This window comes from Mobula hypostoma, chromosome 2 (assembly GCF_963921235.1).
Source record: "Mobula hypostoma chromosome 2, sMobHyp1.1, whole genome shotgun sequence".
Taxonomy (NCBI): domain Eukaryota; kingdom Metazoa; phylum Chordata; class Chondrichthyes; order Myliobatiformes; family Myliobatidae; genus Mobula; species Mobula hypostoma.
The window spans coordinates 162150118-162172563 of NC_086098.1; the positions used below are offsets into that span (position 1 = coordinate 162150118).

A 22446-nucleotide genomic window follows, 5' to 3' on the forward strand; every position below is an offset into this window, starting at 1 on the left:
CTTCCTTGTCTCCCTTTACTACCTCTCCAGTATCGTTTTCCAGCAATCCGCTATCCACTCTCGCCTCTCTTTTACACTTTATGTATCTGAAGAAACTTTTGGTATCCTCTTTAACCTTCTTAATGACTTTTAGTTGCCTTCTGTTAGTTTTTAAAAGCTTCCCAATCCTCTAACTTCCCACTGAACTTTGCTCTATTATGTCTTTGGTTTTTATGTTGGCTTTGACTTCTCTTGTTAGCCATGGTTGTGTCATCTTTCCTTTAAAATACTTCTTCCTCTTTGGGATGTATATATTCTGTGCCTTCCGAATTGCTTCCAGAAATTCCAGCCATTGCTGCTCTGCCGATATCCCTGCCAGTGTTCTTTTCCAATCAAATCTGGCCAACTCCTCGCTTGTGCCTCTATAATTCCCTTTACTCCACTGTAATACTGATACATCCGACTTTAGCTTCTCCTCAGATTTCAGGATGAATTTGATCATATTACTGTATTATCACTTTCCCCTAAGGGTTCTTTTACCTTAAACTCTCTAATCAATTCTGGTTCATTACACAAACCCCAATCCAGAATAGCCCTATTGGACTCAACCATGAGCCGCTCTAAAAACCCATTTCATAGGCACTCTAGAGGTCCCCCCTCGTATAACCCAGCACTAACCTGATTTTCTTAATCTACCAACATATTGAAATCTGCCATGACTATTGTAACATTGCCTTTTTGACATGCATTTTTGATCTCATGTTGTAATTTGTTGGCCACATCCTTTGGGGGTCTGCATACAACTCCTATCAGGATCTTTTTACCCTTGCAGTTCCTTAGATCTATCAACAATGATTCAACACCTTCCAACCCTATGTCACCTCTTTCTCGGCCTGAAACGTCGACTGCGCCTCTTCCTATAGATGCTGCCTGGCCTGCTGCGTTCACCAGCAACTTTGATGTATGTCACCTCTTTCTAATGATTTTATTTCATTTTTTTTTACCAACAAAGCAAATTGATCCACTCTGAGATCAACCTATCCCTTCCCCACTACATAGACCACCACTCTTCTATCATCCATGTGCCTGAGTTTTCTAAATGTCCCCAATGTATCTGCCTCTACCAACAACCTAGCAGTGTGTTCTACAAACCCATCACTCTCTGTGTAAAAAAACCTACATCTGACATCACCCCCCCCATTCTTTCCTCCAAACATCTTAAAAATATGCCCTCTTGTTGCCCTCTTGTATTAGCCCATGTCCCAATGACAGTACCTTTGAGATGCTTTTGGTTCTGTGCCCCTCTCAGTGAAAACCACGTAATCAAGAATTTCCACACCAAGCATCTGCAGTTCATCTTCTCATTTGACAAATCACGTGAAACCTGTAAGAATATTCATCCGTTATAATTATTAGCAGATGTGAGGGGTGGGGAGTTTGATGCATGTTTGCAGGGTCTGGTGAGGCTGCATGCAGAGTACGACAGGTTGTTTCTGTAAGGAAGTCTGTGTGTGCAGGCAAGTTCACTGCTTCAAGATGAGATGGAAAATGTTGAAAACTTTATATTGGAAACTTAAAAGGTTTTGGTATTTAATACTAAATGTAACAATTTCAGGTACTTACCTCAGCTATTTACTTATAATTATTATATCATTTTATGATATAATATATTATAATATATAATATAATATATCATTATCATTTTTTCTTCTAGATTATGCATTGCATTGAACTGCTGCTGCTAAGCTAACAAATTTCATACCACATGCCAGTGATAATAAACCTGATTCGGAATTCTGAATTCTGAATGCTGTAGATGCCCTCTCCATTGATGTGTCCACAGTTGATTTTTAAAAGGAATTGCTACCTTGACCAAATTTCAGGTGATTTGTCAAATGAGAGATGATCTGCCCCATTTATAGACATTCCCTCTGCCCTCTCCACCCCTCAACAAACTTCTCTCTCACTTTTCCATTTCTGAAGAAGGGTCTTTGACATATGTGATGTTATTGGCAATAAACCAAATTCTGACTTAAAAGACCAACCGTTTCTTCCCTCACTGACTGTTGGAAGTGCATAGCTTGACCCGTTAAGTAATTAAGTGTTTCCAACATCTGACATTGAAGTGGATTACAGGCCTTGTTCATCAGCTGGGCTCCATACTACCCCACATCATCGGTCTTGGTTTGGTCCATCCAGGGAAAGAAACATCTATATAATCCGGGACCACCTTTCCCAGGTAGCTGGTCTGTCTCCTTCTACCAGGAATCAGGATGAGGTTTTCTAGGAACCAGTTGCAGAGGGATGCACGTGGCTCAGGAGAAGGCTTTACAAAAACTCTTTTGAGGGTTTGGTGTAGTTGTAGCCTGGATTCCACTTTGCACACTGTTGCAGAATGTCTGCTGAAAGTTCAAAGGACTTTGGAGAGGAGTCCAGCAGGAGCGGCCACATCCTGCTGCCTGCATACTCTCCACCCACACCATGCCAACCAGACACCCCCAGGGTGGTCTGTTCTGCCAGTTGTGCAGATCAATAGCCAGTGGAAGGTTCTCAGAGAAGCAGGGATCTGTGCTGGAGGAAGGACCCAGATGGTTGGTCATCCTCCTCATGGCTTTGACCCTGGGCCTGGTCAAGGTGAGGTGGATATTCTGGCCGAGGTGGACATCCTGACTGAGCTGGACGTTCCAAGGTCCTGGCAGTGGATTCTTCCTGAGCAGAATAGCTGCCCCTCTCCTGGGGGTGTCCCTGGAGAGGGACCAGTGCCATTGACTAACTGGAGGCTTTGCAGAATGGCACCACAGGGGCAGAGAGTACCCTAGACGAGGAGGACTCTTATTCAGTTCTATTCCTGTTTTTAAATTTTATTTTGAAAAGTGTGCTTAGTACAAAGTCAAGGCCCTCCATTGTGTATGGCATCAAACTCCCAGGTCGAGTGGTCACGATGATCAGTAGGTGATGTGTGGTCGGTAGCTCGGTCTATGGCCAGTGGTGCGGCTGAGGGGCAGTATGGTGCCCAATGCTGGGGGCAGCGTGGTGCGGCCGGGGGGGGGGGCGGCAGTGTGGTGCCCAATGCTGGGGCAGCGGACGCGTTGTAAGCAGCAGCGGCGGAAATGCCCGAAGCGTTTGAGCGGAAATTGCCGAAGATACTCGACTCCGCCCCGAACTGAAGCGGCCGCCCCCGGAGAGGAAAATGGGAGCCGGGGGCGAACGAGAGGGTCAGTGAGGGCGGTAGTGAGGGAGAGAGGAAGTGAGAAGTGAGAGAGAGACAGACGCACACACACACACACAGAGTGAGAGAGCGAAAGGAGTGAGGGAAGTGCGGGCATTGAGTCGGGAGTCGGGAGCCGGGAGTCGGGAGTCGGGAGCCGGGAGTCGGGAGTCGGGAGCCGCCACTAGCTACATTCTGATACAATGTATCCGTGCGGCATCTAAGCGCCGCAACCATCCCAGAGCCCTGGTGACCGATCGGACGGAGTCCCGGAGCCCCGACACCGAGACCCGGCGCGGTGAAGATGGACGCGGGAGGAATGGAGAAGGATTGCAGCGCGCTCGGCGGCCTCTTCCAGACCATCATGAGCGACATGAAGGTGGGAGAACGAATGAGCGAGGAGAGGGGTTGGGGTACTGGAGGAGGAGGGAGGAAGGGACTGGAGGCGGAGGACTGAGGGAGCGGGAGAGGGAGGGGAGGGGAGGGGGCTGATGAATCGGGGGGAGGGAGGGGAGAGGGGCTGAGGGGGCTGATGAATCGGGGGGAGGGAGGGGAGAGGGGCTGAGGGAGCGGGGGAGGGAGGGGGAGAGGGTCTGGGGAGAGAGGGGAGAGGGTCTGGGGAGGGAGGGGAGAGGGGCTGAGGGAGCGGGGGAGAGAGGCTGAGGGGAGAGAGGCTGAGGGAGCGGGGAGGGACGGGGAGAGGGGCTGAGGGAGCGGGGAGGGAGGGAGAGAGGGGCTGAGGGAGCGGGGGAGGGAGGGAGAGAGGGGCTGAGGGAGCGGGGGAGGGAGGGAGAGAGGGGCTGAGGGAGCGGGGGAGGGAGGGAGAGAGGGGCTGAGGGAGCGGGGAGGGAGGGGGAGAGGGGCTGAGGGAGCGGGGAGGGAGGGGGAGAGGGGCTGAGGGAGCGGGGAGGGGGGAGAGGGGCTGGGAGCGAGGGGAGAGGGGCTGAGGGAGCAGGGAGGGGAAGGGAGCTGAGGGAGCGGGAAGGGAAGGGGGACTGAGGGAACAGGAGGGAGGGGGTGAGGGGCTGAGGGAACAGAGGAGAGGGGGTGAAGGGGTGGGGAGAGGGGTTGAGGGAGCGGGGAGGGTGAGGGAGAGGGGCTGAGGGGCAGGGGAGGGTGGGGAAAGGAGGTGGGCTGACGGTCTGGAGGGGGAGTGAGGGAGTGGGAGGTGCTGAGGGTCTGAGGGAGAGAGGGACGGGGGAGGGAACCGAGTGGTGGGCTGAGGGACTCGGAGTGGGGATTGAGTGGGTGAGGGAGGGGGAGGTGCTGAGTGAGGGTGGGTTGAGAGGGAGGGAGTGGGAGTGTCTTACAGACTGAGCTGTCTGATGTGGTTTGAGTAAAGGTGTCTGGCCAAAGTCTTTACTGAGAGACGTTTATTGATATGGAGTCAGTTGTTGGGAAGTGCCTCTCCTTGGGAGTGTGTGTGTGAGAGACTGTGACGCTTGCTAGGTACAATGTGAAAGAGGCAAGAGCTGGAGCACTTGTTACAAAGACTGAGAACTGCACACTGACAGTAGCCCATTGAATGCGTTAAATATCAGGTGGTTTAATACTGGAAGTCAGTCTTCAGCTGTGGTCGGCAGATTGTAAAGAGTCTTTTCAAAGTTTAATCTAGTCTGGTGGAATGTTTAACTTTACAGATCTAATCTTTGGGAACATTTAAACTGCAATGATATAGATGTGTTTCTCTCAAGTTGTTTGTGGCTAAGGTGTGTCTGTGTTGGGTATTGCTGCCTCATTTCGTGTTTCGGCAGAGGAAAGGGGCAGTAATTGGTGAGAGCTGTCAAGCACCACCACGCTGTGGCCGTCGTTCGCTGTCCAAAGAGGTTGGAGACTCTGACTGCCCGGTTCAGTGTTAAACTCTGGTGCACGGTTCCTCCTGGGAGATTGTGACTCAGCTTCATTGGGAGACTCCGGATTGAGACTCTGCTGTTGCTGTCCCAGTCAGTGTGTGTTTCAACATACCGGAACTGTGGTCACTGTTACGACCTGCTGTGACCATTAGCACAATTTGCTGTCCAGACTGTGTTACATGATGGTGTAACCATCTATGGCTGGACTGTGCATGTCCTGACCAGATACGGGCAAAAAGTTACCCAGCACTTGTCTTTCAGACTGTCATGCCAGTGCCTGGTGGTGCAGTACACCAGTGCCCAAGGTCACCATATTTCAGTGCCCAGTAGTGCAGTGCTTCAGTGCCTCACTGTTGCCCGTCAATCACCTTTCAAAGCATCACTCAGGTGTGGAGACACCAGCTGTACAGGGCACCGGTGCTGCTCTACTCCTGCCATGGCAGTCGCGTCGTGTCTGTGCGCCTGTGGCCGGCACGCGGAGCCGACACGTGCCGGTGTCACTTTGACAGCTGTGCCTGGACCCAGCGGGCGAGGAGCTGCTGCATGTTCCAGGAGGAGGTTTCTGCACCGGGGGCAAAGGAAGTTGTGACATGAAGACAAGTAACCTGTGAGGCTGATAGAACAGTACTGATGGGATAGACCGATTGGCCTTGGCTGTAACGCTGTAGGGCTGGTTCACTGGCTGAAATAACTGAGTGTCTGACCCGTCTATCTCTCTGTTGTGACCTGTGAATGTCCAAGAGTCGTTCAGCATGGAGAAAGGCCTTTCAGCCCATCTGGCCCATGTCAACCAAGATTCCCAGTCTCATTTGCTGATATTTGGCTTATTTCCCTCTAAACTTTTCCTGGCCATGTACTTCTCCATATATCTTTTGTGTATCTGCCTCAACCAACCACTCCGTCCATGTACTCTGAGTGTGGTGTACAACTCTTCCCTGTCTCAGATTAACCCTCTGCCCTCCACTTGATTCCCTAGGAATGAGACTCAGTGTATTTACCCTCTCTAAGCCCCTCATGATTTTATACACCTCTATAAGATCATCTATGTCTCCTACGCTCCAGAGAATGAAGATAAAGTCTGTCCAATCTCTCTCTATAACCCAATTTCTCGAGTCCTAAATTTATCCTGGTGAGGAAGATAAGGAATGGTAGGGTGAAGGAACCATGGGTGACAAGTGAGATGGAAAATCTAGTCAGGTGGTAGAAGGCAACATACATAAGATTTAGGAAGCCAAGGATCAGGTGGGTCTATTGAGGAATATAGGGAAGCAAGAAAGGAGCTTAAGAAGGGGCTGAGAAGAGCAAGAAGGGGGCATGAGAAAGCCTTGGCAAGTAGGGTAAAGGAAAACCCCAAGGCTTTCTTCAATTATGTGAAGAAGGATGACAGAAGTGAAGGTAGGACTGATTAGAGATAAAGGTGGGAAGATATGCCTGGAGGCTGTGGAAGTGAGCGAGGTCCTCAATGAACACTTCTCTTCGGTATTCACCAATGAGAGGGAACTTGATGATGGTGAGGACAATATGAGTGAGGTTGACGTTCTGGAGCATGTTGATATTAAGGGAGAGGAGGTGTTGGAGTTGTTAAAATACATTAGGACGGTTAAGTCCCCGGGACCTGACGGAATATTCCCCAGGCTGCTCCACGAGGCCAAGGGAGAGATTGCTGAGCCTCTGGCTAGTATCTTTATGTCCTCATTGTCCATGGGGATGATACCGGTGGATTGGAGGGAGGCGAATGTTGTCCCCTCGTTTAAAAAAGGTAGTAGGGACAGTCCGGGTAATTATAGACCAGTAAGCCTTACGTCAGTGGTGGGAAAGCTGTTGGAAAAGATCCTTAGAGATGGGATGTCTGAGCATTTAGAGAATCATGGTCTGATCAGGGACAGTCAGCATGGCTTTGTGAAGGGCAGATCGTGTCTAACAAGCCTGATAGAATTCCTTGAGGAGGTGACCAGGCATATAGATGAGGGTAGTGCAGTGGATGTGATCTATATGGATTTTAGTAAGGCACTTGACAAGGTTCCACACAGTAGGCTTATTCAGAAAGTCAGAAGGCATGGGATCCAAGGAAGTTTGGCCAGGTGGATTCAGAATTGGCTTGCCTGCAGAAGGCAGAGGGTCATGATGGAGGGAGTACATTCAGATTGGAGGATTGTGTCTAGTGGTGTCCCACAAGGATCTGTTCTGGGACCTCTACTTAACGACATGGATGTGGGGGTAGAAGGGTGGGTTGGCAAGTTTGCAGACGACACAAAGGTTGGTGGTGTTGTAGATAGTGTAGAGGATTGTCGAAGATTGCAGAGAGACATTGATAGGATGCAGAAGTGGGCTGAGAAGTGGCAGATGGAGTTCAACCCGGAGAAGTGTGAGGTGGTACACTTTGGAAGGACAAACTCTAAGGCAGAGTACAAAGTAAATGGCAGGATACTTGGTAGTGTGGAGGAGCATAGGGATCTGGGGGTACATGTCTACAGATCCCTGAAAATTGCCTCACAGGTGGATAGGGTAGTTAAGAAAGCTTATGGGGTGTTAGCTTTCATAAGTCGAGGGATAGAGTTTAAGAGTCGTGATGTAATGATGCAGCTCTATAAAACCCTGGTTAGGCCACACTTGGAGTACTGTGTCCAGTTCTGGTGTCCTCACTATAGGAAGGATGTGGAAGCATTGGAAAGGGTACAGAGGAGATTTACCAGGATGCTGCCTGGTTTAGAGAGTATGCATTATGATCAGAGATTAAGGGAGTTAGGGCTTTACTCTTTGGAGAGAAGGAGGATGAGAGGAGACATGATAGAGGTGTACAAGATAATAAGAGGAATAGATAGAGTGGATAGTCAGCGCCTCTTCCCCAGGGCACCACTGCTCAATACAAGAGGACATGGCTTTAAGGTAAGGGGTGGGAAGTTCAAGGGGGATATTAGAGGAAGGTATTTTACTCAGAGAGTGGTTGGTGTGTGGAATGCACTGCCTGAGTCAGTGGTGGAGGCAGATACACTAGTGAAGTTTAAGAGACTACTAGACAAGTATATGGAGGAATTTAAGATGGGGGTTATATGGGAGGCAGGGTTTGAGGGTCAGCACAACAATGTGGGCCAAAGGGCCCGTACTGCGCTGTACTATTCTATGTTCTATGTTTCTAACAATATCCTTATAAATCTTTCCTGCACCTTTCCAATTTAATAACATTTTGAATACAACACTGCAAGTGTGGCCTCATCAGCATCTTGTACCGTGACCTCTCAATTTCGATACAGACTGCCCTGAGTGGTGAAGGCCAGCCTGTCTACCCATGATAGCACTTTGAGGGAACCGTTAGCTGTATTCTGAGGATCCTCTGCTACACAGCACTCCCCAGGGCCCTACTGTTTACTGTGACAGTCCAACTCTAAATCGGCACAGTCTCTTCGGCCCATGATGTGCTGCAAACCCCTTAACCTACTCCAAGATCAATCTACCCTTCCCTCCTACATAGTTCTTCATTTTCCTTTCATCCGTGTGCCTATCTTGACTTTCCAAACTACCAGGCTTTGTGTTTGGACAGTGCCTGTTATAGTGGGGTATGACAGTTTACTGGGGCGATACTGTATGTTTATGCCTAGTCCCTGTGGTCTGATATGTCCGTGGGCTGTCACTGAGCACACAGAAGGTGCTGTTGGGCAGTGTCTGATAGCCTGTGGTTGTGGTAATGGTAATGGGCCTTTGCTAGCCCCAGAGTGAGCTGCAGTCTGTGGTGGTATGCAGGAATGCAGCGAACTCTCTGCCTCGGTGTAACCATTTACTGCAGAGGGTATGAATGAGTGGTGAACAGGTGAGTCACTGACCAGTGTTCCCCATTCCAGGTCTCATCAATAATTCATCTGACCTGTGTTCCCCACTTGGGACTAACTAATCACTCATCTGAACTGTGCTCCCCATTCAGTATCTGATCAATCACTCATCTGAACTGTGCTCCCCCACTCGGGATCTGATCAATAATTCATCTGAACTGTGTTCCCCACTCGGGATCTGACCAATCGCTCATCTGAACTGTGTTCCCCACTCTGGATCTGATCAATCACTCATCTGACCTGTGCTCTCCACTCGGGATCTGATCAATCACTCATCTGAACTGTGGTCCCCTCTCGGGATCTTATCAACCACTCATCTGAACTGTGGTCCCCTCTCAGGATCTGATCAATCGCTCATCTGAACTGTGTTCCCCACTCGGGATCTGATCAATGGCTCATCTGACCTGTGTTCCCCACTCTGGATCTGATCAATCACTCATCTGAACTGTGGTCCCCTCTCAGGATCTGATCAATCGCTCATCTGAACTGTGTTCCCCATTCTGGGTCTGGCCAATGGTTCATCACTAGCTGCTGGCCCCACCCAGCTGTAGTTCCACCCCCTGCACACCTCAGCCTCGAGTTTGACTGGCCCTCAAACCAACAGTATGACAGAGCCTGACTCATCACTGACTCACTGTTCCTTCCTCTCCCCACAACTCATCCTCTGCTTGCTGCCTGTTACAACTTGTGGATTTAACGCTGTTCCTGCCTGAGCCTCTTGGCTCTGTTTCACTGAGAGATGGTATACAGTCCAGGCTCCTGTGAGGCGATGTGCTTCACACACCGGGCAATACTCATTCCAGTGTCAGTGTCCTCACCATCTTCGGCCCCTCCAATCGCTAGGGCAGAGAGCACCTCCAGTTCGTTTTGTCCTCCCCTGTGGCTTTCTCGGCCGTGGACAGGGAGACCCCTCAGCACTGCTGGCCTGACAGTCTTTGGGCTCTGGTAGCTACTCCCCTGTGTGAGGAGTTGGGACAAGGAGAATACCCCACCCCTTCACCTCCTGGGGGTGTGACTGGGATTCAGGCCCCTCTGTGGACTGAGCTCACTCTTTACCCCTTCCCTGCTTAGCTGCCCGGAGATTCATGCTCAGGCTGCTGGGACCTTTCTGTGCCCTCCTGTGTGGCAGCTGATGCCCATCAAGCTCCAGTAGCTGAGGTGGGATTGGGCTTGAAGGAGGGCAGTCAGAGTGAGGCTGGTTGGCACAGATGATGACTGTGCCCACACCACTATCTACACCTCTTGTTGGCAGACAATGACTGTGCCAATGCCACTGTTCCCCACCCACCATCTACCCCTCTCGTTGGCACAGATGATGACTGTGCCAATGCCACTATTCCCCCTCCACCATCTACCCCTCTCGTTGGCACAGACAATGACTGTGCCAATGCCACTGTTCCCCACCCACCATCTACCCCTCTCATTGGCAGCCCGCACCCCCCACAGGCACCTTGGGAGTTGAACTGGGGAGCAGCCCCGTGAGTGTGAACCTGCTGTCTCTGCTCTGGTCGGTGACTGCCCACTGTTACCCGGGCTATGCAGGGGAGATTCTCCTGTTACTGCACGGCCTCTCTTCAACACTGGCACTGAACCTAGAGGGCAAGGTTCTCTCTGAGTTCTGTGCTCTGAAGTGGCTCCACCTTGTGCACTCCACAATCAAACCGTCCGTTGTGTGTCAAGGTCAGGCCATCTCGGATGGAATCCACGGCATTATGAAGGGGGAGGGTGAGCAGCCAGGGGTTATGGTCCAGTGACATGGGTAACGAGGTCCTGCAAAGGGAACTCAGAGAGTTGCGTGCTGCGTTAAGGGGGCAGGACCTCCAGGGTTGTGATCTCAGCACTGCTACCTGTGCCACATGCTAGTGAGGCAAAAAACAGGAAGATCATACAATGTAACGCGTGGCTAAGGAGTTGGTGAAGGAGGCAGGGGATAAGATTTTTTTTTGGATCATTGGGCTCTCTCCCAGGGAAGGTGTACAGGAGGGACTTGGACTGGAGGGATTATTATCCTCTCAGGAAGGTTTGCTAGGCTATACAGGGGAATGGGAACCAGAATGCTAGAACAGATAGCAGAGAGATATTGGAGACATGTTGTGGAGCCGACATAAAGTCAACAATCAAAAGGTCGAGATGGTGGGACTGACGTTCTGAGCTGTGTATATTTCAGTGCAAGAAGTATCACAGGAAAGGCAGGTGAGTTCAGAGCTTGGATCAACCCCTGGAATTATAACGTTGTCGCCATTAGTGGACTTGTTGCAGGAGGGGCAGAACCGGCAGCTTGATAGTTTTAGATGTGATAGAATGGGAGGGATTAAAGGGGGAGGGATGACATTACTAGTCAGGGAAGATGTCAATGTAGTGCTCAGACGGGACAGACGAAGCTGGAGAACTCATCTAGTCAGACTTTATGGGTGGAACTGAGGAATAAGAAAGGTACGACCATGTTAATGGGGCTATATTATAGACAACCCAACAGTCCGTGGGATTTGGAGGAACCAATTTCTATAAAGATCACAGACTGTAGGAAGAAGGTTGTGATAGTAGGTGATTTTAACCTTCCACATGTTGATTAGGATTTCCATACTGAAAAAGGTCTAGATAGAGTCTATCAAATGTGTTCAAGAAAGTTTCTTTTATCAATACTCCCAATGAGAGAGTGAGATACTGGATCTGTTATGAGAGAATGAGGCAGGGCAGGTGACAGAAATTTGTGAAGGGGAACACTTTGCATTTAATGATCACAATGCCATTAGTTTCAAAGCAATATGCAAAAAGATAGGTCTGGTTCGGGGGTTGAGATTCTAAATTGGAGAAATTTGATCTGGCAAGTGTGGATTGGGACAGGCTGTTTTCTGACAAAGGTGTACTTGGAAAGAGAGAGGCCTTCAAAAATGAATTTTTTTAGTTAGGTCGTGTCTAATCAATCTTATCAAGTTTGTTGTGGAAGTTACCAGGAAAGTTGATGAAGGCATGCTAGTGGATGTTGTCCACATGGACTTTAGCAAGGCATTTGACAAGGTCCTGCATGGGAGGCTGGTCAAGAGGATTCAGTTGCTCAACATTCAAGATGAGGTAGTAAATTGGATTAGACGTTGGCTTTCTGGGAGATGCCAGAGAGTGGTAGTAGAGGGTTGCTGGGTCCATTGTTCAGAGGTTCAAACATTCAATTATTATCAAGGTAAACAACTTTGAAATTATTCTTCTCCGGGTAGCCATGAAACCGAGAAATAAAAGAAAGGCAGCACGATCATCAACCCCCAAATCCCCCATCATCGCACAAAAAAAACGAACAAAACGGATCAGGAATATCGACCCCCCCCCCCCAAATTCCTCCTCCCACACAAAAAAACAAACGAAATGGATCAGGCATATCGACACCCCCCCCAAATCCGTCCTCCCACCCAATAAAAACAGAAAGATCGGGTGAAAAATACAGAATATAAAAACACTAAAGACTGAAAAAGAAGTCTATATATTCCAAACAACAGGAATTCTGCAGATGCTGGAAATTCAAGCAACATACATCAAAGTTGCTGGTGAACGCAGCAGGCCAAGCAGCATCTATAGGAAGAGGCACAGTCGACGTTTCAGGCCGAGACCCTTCGTCAGGACTAACTGAAGGAAGAGTGAGTAAAGCCCTTACTCACTCTTCCTTCAGTTAGTCCTGACGAAGGGTCTCGGCCTGAAACGTCCACTGCGCCTCTTCCTATAGATGCTGCTTGGCCTGCTGCGTTCACCAGCAACTTTGATGTATGTTTCTATATATTCCAAGTCCACATCCAAGATGCAGAAAGCCTAGGCAACACTCTCTGGACACAGGTGCAGGCTGTCTGGCAGCGTGGAGGAGCATTCCTCTGCCATCAGCGGGCAGGCAGCTGGCACTCATGCTCTGCACTTCCCTGGATGCTTCAGTCTCCCTCACCGCTGTAATGGGCCAAGTGGCGCCGAACATCGCTCATGCCCCGTCCTGCAGCCTGCCCGCCACGAGATGCCTCTTCCTCCCAGGGACTGCAGAGTGCTGGGACACACAAACAGCAAACCACAGGTCCAACGGTTCCGCAGTCACACTCAAAATGACAAACAACCAGAAAAGAAGTGACGATCTATCCAGAAGATGTCAAGCGAAGGAGTGTTGTACGCATGCATCATCTTGACCGGAAGCTGGCAGATTTATCATCTATAGTCAAGTCAAGTCATTTTGTATTGTCATTTTGACCATAACTGCTGGTACAGTACACAGTAAAAACGAGACAATGTTTTTCAGGAACATGGTGAGACATGAAACAATACAAAAACTACAATGAACTACGTAAAACAACACAAAAAATACTCTAGACTACAGACCTACTCAGGATTGCATAAAGTGCACAAAACAGTGCAGGCATGACAATAAATAATAAGACAACAGGCACAGTGGAGGGCAGTAGGTTGGTGTCAGTCCAGGCTCTGGGTATTGAGGAGTCTGATGGCATGGGGGAAGAAACTGTTACATAGTCTGCTCGTGACAGCCTGAATGCTTCAATGCCTTTTGCCAGATGGCAGGAGCGAGAAGAGTTTGTACGAGGGGTACGTGGGGTCCTTCATAATATTGTTTGCTTTATGGATGCAGCGTGTGGTGTAAATGTCTGTAATGGCGGGAAGAGAGACCCCAATGATCTTCTCAGCTGACCTCACTATCCGCTGCAGGGTCTTGCGATCCAAGATGGTGTAATTTCCGAACCAGGCAGTGATGCAGCTGCTCAGCATGCTCTCAATACAACCTCTGTAGCATGTGGTGAGGATGGGGGGTGGGAGATGGACTTTTCTCAGCCTTCGCAGAAAGTAGACACGCTGCTGGTCTTTCTTTGCTATGGAGCTGGTGTTGAGGGACCAGGTGAGATTCTCCGCCAGATGAACACCAAGAAATTTGGTGCTCTTAACAATCTCTAGGGAGGAGTCGCCGCTGTTCAGCGGAGAGTGGTCGCTCCGTGTCCTCCTGAAGTCAGCAACCATCTCTTTTGTTTTGTTCACATTCAGAGACAGGTTGTTGGCTCTGCACCAGTCCGTTAGCCACTGCACCTCCTCTCTGTATGCTGACTCATCGTTCTTGCTGATGAGACCCACCACGGTCGTGTCATCGGCGGACTCGATGATGTGGTTTGAGCTGTGTGTTGCAGCACAGTCGTGGGTCAACAGAGTGATCAGCAGTGGACTCTTGGGGGAGCCCCCGTGCTCAGTGTGATGGTGTTGGAGATGCTGCTTCCAATCCGGACTGACTGAGGTCTCCCAGTCAGGAAGTCTAGGATCCAGTTGCAGAGGGAGGTGTTCAGGCCCAGTAGGCTCAGCTTTCCAATCAGTTTCTGAGGAATAACTATTTTGAATGCTGAACTGAAGTCTATGAACAGCATTCGAACGTATGTGTCCTTGTTGCCCAGGTTGGTTAGGGCCAGGTGGAGGGTGATGGCAATGGCGTCGTCTGTTGAACGATTGGGACAGTACGCAAACTGCAGGGGGTCCAGTGAAGGGGGCGGCAGGGTCTTGATGTGCCTCATGATGAGCCTCTTGATACACTTCATGATGATGGATGTGAGTACAACGGGATGGTAGTCATTGAGGCAGGATGCTGAAGACTTCTTCGTCACGGGGACGATGGTGGCGACCTTGAAGCACGTAGGAAAGATGGCGCTGCTCAGGGAGATGTTGGGAAGATGTCAGTGAGAATCTCTGCTAGCTGATCTGCACATCCTCTAAGCACTCTGCCAGGAATATTGTCTGGTACAGCAGCCTTCCGTGGGTTGACCCTGCACAGGGTTCTCCTCACATTGACCGCGGTAAGACACAGCACCTGGTCATTTGGAGGAGGGGTGGTCTTCCTCACCGCCACGTCATTATCCGCCTCAAAATGAACGTAGAAGTTATTCAACGCATCTGGGAGGGAGGCATCACCCACACAGTCAGGTGGTGTTGTCTTGTAGTTGGTGATGTCCTGAATGCCTTTCCACATGCGCTGTGTGTCTCCGCTGTCCTGGAAGTGGCTGTGGATTCGCTGGGCATGTGCACGCTTTGCCTCCCTGATGGCCCGGGACAATCTGGCCCTCGCTGTTAGGGCTGCCTTGTTGCCTGCTCTGAAGGCGGAGTCACGGGTCCTCAGCAGCGCACGCACCTCCGCGGTCACCCATGACTTCTGGTTAGCGCGTGTAGTGATGGTATATCAGTGATCTGAATGATAATCTGGTGAACTGGATCAACAGATTTGTGGATGACCCCAAGATTAAGGATGAAGTGGACAGCGAGAAAAATGATCAAAGCTTGTAGCGGGATCTGGGCCAACTGGTTTAGTGAGCTGCAAAATGGCGGATGGAATTTAATGCAGACAAATGTCAGGTGTTGCACTTTGGGAAGACCAACCAGAGTAGGGAGAGAATGGGAGAGTACTGGGGAGGGTGGTAGGAAAAAGGAATACAGGTCCATAATTCATTGAAAGTGGCATCACATTGTCAAGATTTGTCAAAAATGTCAAAACTTTCAGTCCTGCGGAAGGGTTTCGGCCTGAAACATCGACTGTCCTTTTCTCCATAGATGCTGCCTGGCCTGCTGAGTTCCTCCAGCATTTTGCGTGTGTTGCTCGGATTTCCAGCACCTGCCGATCTTGTTTGTTACACAGATGTTGCTGGGACTGGAGGGCCGAGTTATAGGGAAAGGTGGAATAGGTTGGGACTGTATTCCTTGGATATAGAAGATTGAGAAGAGATTTGATAGAGGTATACAAAATTATGAGGGGTATAGATAGGCTAAATGCAAGCAGGCTTTTTCCACTGAGGTTGGGTGAGACTACAACTAGAAGTTAAGGTTGAAAGGTGAAATATTTAAGGGAAACACGGGGGAATTTCTTCATTGAGAGGGTAGTGAGAGTGGAATGAGCTGCCAGCAGAAGTGATCGATTTCAACATTTGGGAAGTTTGGATAGGTACTTGGATGAGAAGGATATGGAGGGCTATGATGATCTGGGTGTGGGTTGATGGGACCAGGGAGAAGTTTGGATAGGTACATTGATGGGAGGGATATGGAGGGGTATGGTCCGGGTGTGGGTCAATGGACCAGGGAGAAGTTTGGATAGGTACATGGATGAGAAGGATATGGAGGGCTATGATGATCCGGGTGTGGGTTGATGGGACCAGGGAGAAGTTTGGATAGGTACATTGATGGGAGGGATATGGAGGGGTATGGTCCGGGTGTGGGTCGATGGGACCAGGGAGATTAATGGTTTGCCATGGACAAGATGGATGGAGGGACTTGTTTGTGTGCTATAATGTTCTATGGTAAGGATGAAGGTCAGCACAGGACACTACCTTAGAACTGAGATCCACTGCCACAGCCTGGGGTCCCTCTGCAGGAGAGCAGAGAGTGGGATCTTCTCAATTATATCAACACCCTCAAACTTTCAACCCAGTGTCTAACCAAAGTGTAAATATATCCATGTTGGTAGTCTACACATCCTCTTCAGAATGATCTTGGCATTTAAGTTCCTAGCTCCTGAAAGTCACACTCCAGTTAGACAGTGGTAAGGGAGGTGTTTGACATCTTTATATTGGTTGGTTGTGGAACGGTGTAGAACAGTCATCCTGCAGCCGTAGAAGACAGTGAATTTGGGAATATTGTGTGCTTTGCAGGAAGGGCGTGGGGGTTTTGAAGGGGTTGAAGACAAGGTTGGATTATCTTAGGTTGTTGAGGCTAAAGAGAGGCCCAACAGAATTTATAAAGTTATGGAAGGGTGAGTTGGGCAGACAGAATCTTTCACACTGGGTAGAAGTGTTAAGTTCTATAGGGCATCACTTTAAGGTAAGAAGGGAAAAGTTTAAAGAGGGTGGGTGGGGCAATTTTTTTTTCCAGAGTAGTGTGTGTCTGGGAAATGTTGCCGGATGATGGAGGTGTTCATGAGTCTTTCAGATAGGCAGACGAATGTTCGGGGCATGGATACAGATGAAGGAAGGGCAGAAGTGATCAGTTTAATTGTACATCGTGTTTGACACAGAATTCGTGGGCTGAAGTTCTGTTCCTGTGTTGTATTGTTCTACTTCGCATCTCCCAGTGTCAGGTACAGAGAGTCCCATCACACATCACATTCTCCACACTGTCCCATCTCACACACCCAGGGTCAGATGGGTGTGGGTCGATGGGACTGGTGTGAAGCTCTCTCCACACCAACGTCCCATCACACACTCCAGGGGTCAGACACAGAGTGAAGCTCCCTCCACACTGTCCCATCACACACTCCCGGGGTCAGACAGAGTGAAACTCCCTCGACACCAACGTCCCATCTCACAGTCCCAGGGTCAGGAACAGAATGAATCTCTCTCCACAATGTCCTATCACACACTCCCAGGTTCAGGAACAGAATGGATCTCTCTCCACTGTGTCCCATCACACATTCCCGGGGTCAGGAACAGCATGAATCTCTCTCCACACTGTCCCATCACACACTCCCAGGGTCAGGAACAGAATGAATCTCTCTCCACAATGTCCTATCACACACTCCCAGGTTCAGGAACAGAATGGATCTCTCTCCACAGTGTCCCATCACACATTCCCGGGGTCAGGAACAGCATGAATCTCTCTCCACACTGTCCCATCACACACTCCCAGGGTCAGGAACAGAATGAATCTCTCTCCACAATGTCCTATCACACATTCCCGGAGTCAGGAACAGCATGAATCTCTCTCCACACTGTCCCATCACACACTCCCAGGGTCAGGAACAGAATGAATCTCTCTCCACAATGTCCTATCACACACTCCCAGGTTCAGGAACAGAATGGATCTCTCTCCACAGTGTCCCATCACACATTCCCGGGGTCAGGAACAGCATGAATCTCTCTCCACACTGTCCCATCACACACTCCCAGGGTCAGGAACAGAATGGATCTCTCTCCACAGTGTCCCATCACACATTCCCGGAGTCAGGAACAGCATGAATCTCTCTCCACACTGTCCCATCACACACTCCCAGGGTCAGGAACAGAATGGATCTGTCTCCACACTCTCCTGTCACACATTCCTGGGGTCAGGCACAGGCAATCTCCCTGAATTGGAAATTAGATGCGGCAGATGTCAGAAACAAGTGGGTTGGTCTCTGTGACACATGAAAGTTGCTGTGCATCAGGAAACCACCTTGGCAGCTTCAGTTTCAAAGCTTTGTCGAGACTGCCCTTCTGACTGTGCACTTTCCCTCCGCACAGGTTTCCCAGTTGTTGGACACGCTTACCGTGACAGTACAGCACAGGAACAGGCCCCCAGCCCATAATGTCTGTGCTGAGCAAAATCCCTTCTGCATGTATGCCTCCGTCCCACATATTCACGTGTCCATTTAACAGCCTCTTAAATGACTCTGCTGTATCTGTTCCAGGCACTCCTCACTCTAAATTGCCCTACACATCTCCTTTGAATTTACCCCCTTCCACCTTAATCGCATGCCCTCTGGTGTTTGAGGCTTCTGCCTGGGAACAGTTGGCTGTCTGACTACCTCCCTATCCATGCCTCTCATAATCTTAACCTCTATCAGGTCTCCTCTCAGTTTCTGACCCTCATACAGCCTCTCCTTGCAGCTCCTCCGCTGTAATCCAGGCAACATCCTGGTGAACCTCTTCTGTAGCAGAACTGTACACGATATTCCAAATGTGTCTCCCGACTCTGGTATTCTATGCCCCAACCAGTGACAGCAAGCATATTAAAAACATAGAAACATACCAAGCCTACAGAACAACACAGGCCCTTCAGCTCACAATGCTGTGTCGAACATGTCCTTACTTTAGAAATTACCTAGGGTTACCCATAGCCCTCTATTTTTCTCTATTGTATGCCTTCTTTATTTCTCTCTCTCTGTGGTCAGCCAGTGTTGCCAATGTGAGCCAGGGCTTGGTCCACAGGCAATGCAGAGTGGGCACATTGCCAGCAGTAGCCCTCGTGTTGGTGTTTAATCCCTGTGGGCACTGAACTTGGCCAGTAAATGGCCTGGCCTTGATCAGTCCCGGGTCATTGCTGCACAGCCTCTCCAAGCACAGAGCTACCAATTGCCTTCTCTCCCTGCTGTTTGTTTAGGGTGGGGAGCCACAGTGCTTATCTGTAAAGGAAACTGTGTACTCCAAAGAGAGCCTGTAGTGGAGAAGGGCGAGGCAGGAAGCACGCGTTTGCTTCAGCAGTGTGAACTCACATGAGAGGTAGCACAGGCTCACAGTCTGAAACTAATTTCTAATCGGGACAGTTCACCAACCCATTCCCACTGCCTGGAAAAATACTCCCCTCAATTTCTCCCTTCCCTTAGAAACTTTCCATCCCTAGTGGTGGGGATGTGGGTGGAAACAGAGGTGTGTGAGGGGGTGGGCCATGGTTCCTACACTGGATTGTTGGTCAGATATCTCTGGTCAGCCTCCGTGCACCCCACCCCACCCCCAACAGCAACACCGTGCAGTGGAGAAAAAGACCCTGTGGCCCATTGCCTATGTGCTAACCACACAGAGAGGATGTGATTGTGCTGGAGTGAGTACAAAGGAGACTTACCAGGATGTTGACTGGATTGAAGGACTTCAATTATGGGGGAAGATCAGACAGGCTGGACTAGTTTTCCTTGGAGTGATATAAAGAACAGATGATCCTGTGCTGCAAATGTCAAAAGCAAGGGCAAAAGCAAGGAGTTTTACAGGCTACGGTTTCAGGTGAGAGGAAGGAGTTTTACAGGATACGGTTTCAGGTGAAGGAGTTTTACAGGCTACGGTTTCAGGTGAAGGAGTTTTATAGGGTACGGTTTCAGGTGAGAGGAAGGAGTTTTACAGGGTACGGTTTCAGGTGAGAGGAAGGAGTTTTACTGGGTACGGTTTCAGGTGAACGAGTTTTACAGGGTACAGTTTCAGGTGAACGAGTTTTACAGGGTACGGGGTACCTGCTGCTGTGTGACTGCTTGGAACCAGAAATTACCTGGTTGGTTTTGCTCCAAAATGGGCAGGACAAGTTCCCACTCTCCCTGAAGAGATGTGAGCAGGTGCCCTTGAACTACACTGGGGGTTGCTCCCTGCCTAATGTGTTGAGTGTCAGTGGTCAGAGGTGGGTTCCTATGTTAGTGCTGTCACGATCCAACAGGCCGTGTTCATTTAAATCCCATGGGCTCAGGCTGGCTGCTGTGTGCGGTGTTGTTGATCGAGTTTTCCTCTCTCTCCAGGGTGGGTACCCAGTCTGGGAGGACTTCATCTCGAAAACCACAAAGCTGCAGTCACACCTCAGGTATGCAGGTTCAATGAAGAGACAGGCCCTGGTACCTCACGTCTGTGCTGAATCCCTGGAATCCTGGATGACTTTGAGGAGCAGTGGGGTGGGGATTGGGTGGGTCAAGGTGTTTGGGGAGCAGTGGGGTGGGGATTGGGTGGGTCAGGGTGTTTGGGGAGCAGTGGGGTGAGGATTGGGTGGGTCAAGGTGTTTGAGGAGCAGTGGGGTGGGGATTGGGTGGGTCAGGGTGTTTGGGGAGCAGTGGGGTGGGGATTGGGTGGGTCAGGGTGTTTGGGGATCAGTGGGGTGGGGATTGGGTGGGTCAGGGTGTTTGGGGAGCAGTGGGGTGAGGATTAGGTGGGTCAGGGTGCAAGTGTTTGGGGGCTGGCCTGGTGATGTCGGGTGTAGTTCGGACTGTGGGCCGTTGGGGGAGGGCTGTTGGGCTCAGTGAGGAAGAGGTAACTTTGGGAGGATGGGGGCTTGACGAAGGGTGGGAGCAGTAAGAGCTGGGTCACTGAAACTGGGTATCCAGAAGACTGGATGTAGCCAGAGGTCAGGCGAGAAAACAAAACCAGAATGTGTTGTGGCACTGCCCGAGAATTCACTGGCCCGCTTGGTCAGGATGCAGAGGGGGAGACGTTTGCAGGGGGGGAGAGGGTGTCAGGGAGTGACATTTGTGGGGTGTCAGAGGGGGTGACTTTGGCAAATCGGGAGGGTGTGTTGGGGTGACATTCACAGAGCGTGAAGGGGGTGACATTCACATGGTGAGGGATTGTCAGGTGATATTCAAAATGTGTGACAGTGTGACGTTCTTAGTTTGTCGGGGGGGGTCGACGTGCGCAGGGTGTTGCAAACGGGAGGTGACGTTAGTAAGGTGTTGGGGGGGGGGCGGTCAACGATCACCTGGTACAAGGGAGAGATGGGGCTGATGTTCGCAGGGTGTCGGAGAGAGGGGGGACGTTCGCAGGGTATTGGAGAGAGGGGGGATGTTCGCAGGGTGTCGGAGAGAGGAGGAACGTTTGCAGGGTGTTGGAGACAGGGGAGATGTTCGCAGGGTGTCGGAGAGAGGGGGGACGTTCGCAGGGTATTGGAGAGAGGGGGGATGTTCGCAGGGTGTCGGAGAGAGGAGGAACGTTTGCAGGGTGTTGGAGACAGGGGAGATGTTCGCAGGGTGTCGGAGAGAGCGTTTAATTCGCAGGGTGTCGGAGAGAGGGTGTCGTTCGCAGGGTGTCGGAGAGAGGGTGTCGTTCGCAGGGTGTCGGAGAGAGGGGGGATGTTTGCAGGGTGTTGGAGAGAGGGGAGATGTTCGCAGGGTGTCGGAGAGAGCGTTTCATTCGCAGGGTGTCGGAGAGAGGGTGTCGTTCGCAGGGTGTCGGAGAGAGGGTGTCGTTCGCAGGGTGTCGTAGAGAGGGGGGACGTTCGCAGGGTGTCGGAGAGAGGGGGGACGTTCGCAGGGTGTTGGAGAGAGAGGGGACGTTCGCAGGGTATCGGAGAGAGAGGGGACGTTCGCAGGATATCGGAGAGAGGGTTTCGTTCGCAGGGTCTCGGAGAGAGAGGGGACGCTCGCAGGGTGTCGGAGAGAGAGGGGACGCTCGCAGGGTGTCGGAGAGAGAAGGGACATTCGCAGGGTGTCGGAGAGAGGGTGACGTTGGCAGGGTGTCGGAGAGGGGGGACGTTCGCAGGGTGTCGGAGAGAGAGGGGACATTCGCAGGGTGTCGGAGAGAGGATTTCGTTCGCAGGGTGTCGGAAAGAGGGGGACGATTGCAGGGTGTCGGAGAGAGGGGGGACGTTCGCAGGGTGTTGGAGAGAGAGGACACGTTCGCAGGGTATCGGAGAGAGGGGGATGTTCGCAGGGTGTCAGAGAGAGAGGGTGGCGTTCGCAGGGTGTCGGAGAGAGAGGGTGACGTTCGCAGGGTGTCGGAGAGAGGGTGACGTTCGCAGGGTGTCGGAGAGAGGGGGGAAGTTCGCAGGCTGTCGGAGAGAGGGGGGACGTTCGCAGGGTGTCGGAGAGAGGGGGGACGTACGCAGAATGTCGGAGAGAGGGGGGACGTTCGCAGGGTGTCGGAGAGAGGGGCGACGTTCGCAGGGTGTCGGAGAGAGAGGGTGGCGTTCGCAGGGTGTCGGAGAGAGAGGGTGACGTTCGCAGGGTGTCGGAGAGAGGGTGACGTTCCCTGGGTGTCGGAGAGAGAAGGGACATTCGCAGGGTGTCGGAGAGAGGGTGACGTTCGCAGGGTGTCGGAGAGAGGGGGACGTTCGCAGGGTGTCGGAGAGAGGGGGACGTTCCCAGGGTGTCGGAGAGAGAAGGGACATTCGCAGGGTGTGGGAGAGAGGGGGACGTTCGCAGGGTGTC

The 22446-nt window shown here is 50.9% G+C and overlaps 1 protein-coding gene across 1 annotated transcript in view; it reads left to right on the plus strand.

Moving 5' to 3' along the window:
* Positions 1-3148: 3148 nt before the first annotated feature.
* mtss1 (MTSS I-BAR domain containing 1) overlaps positions 3149-22446 on the plus strand; it is a 180009-nt gene continuing 160711 nt past the window's right edge. The window contains exons 1-2 of the mRNA XM_063040953.1: positions 3149-3566; positions 20053-20114. Coding sequence (XP_062897023.1) covers positions 3492-3566; positions 20053-20114 — 137 coding nt within the window. The 5' untranslated portion in view covers positions 3149-3491. The remainder of the gene's footprint in view (positions 3567-20052; positions 20115-22446) is intronic.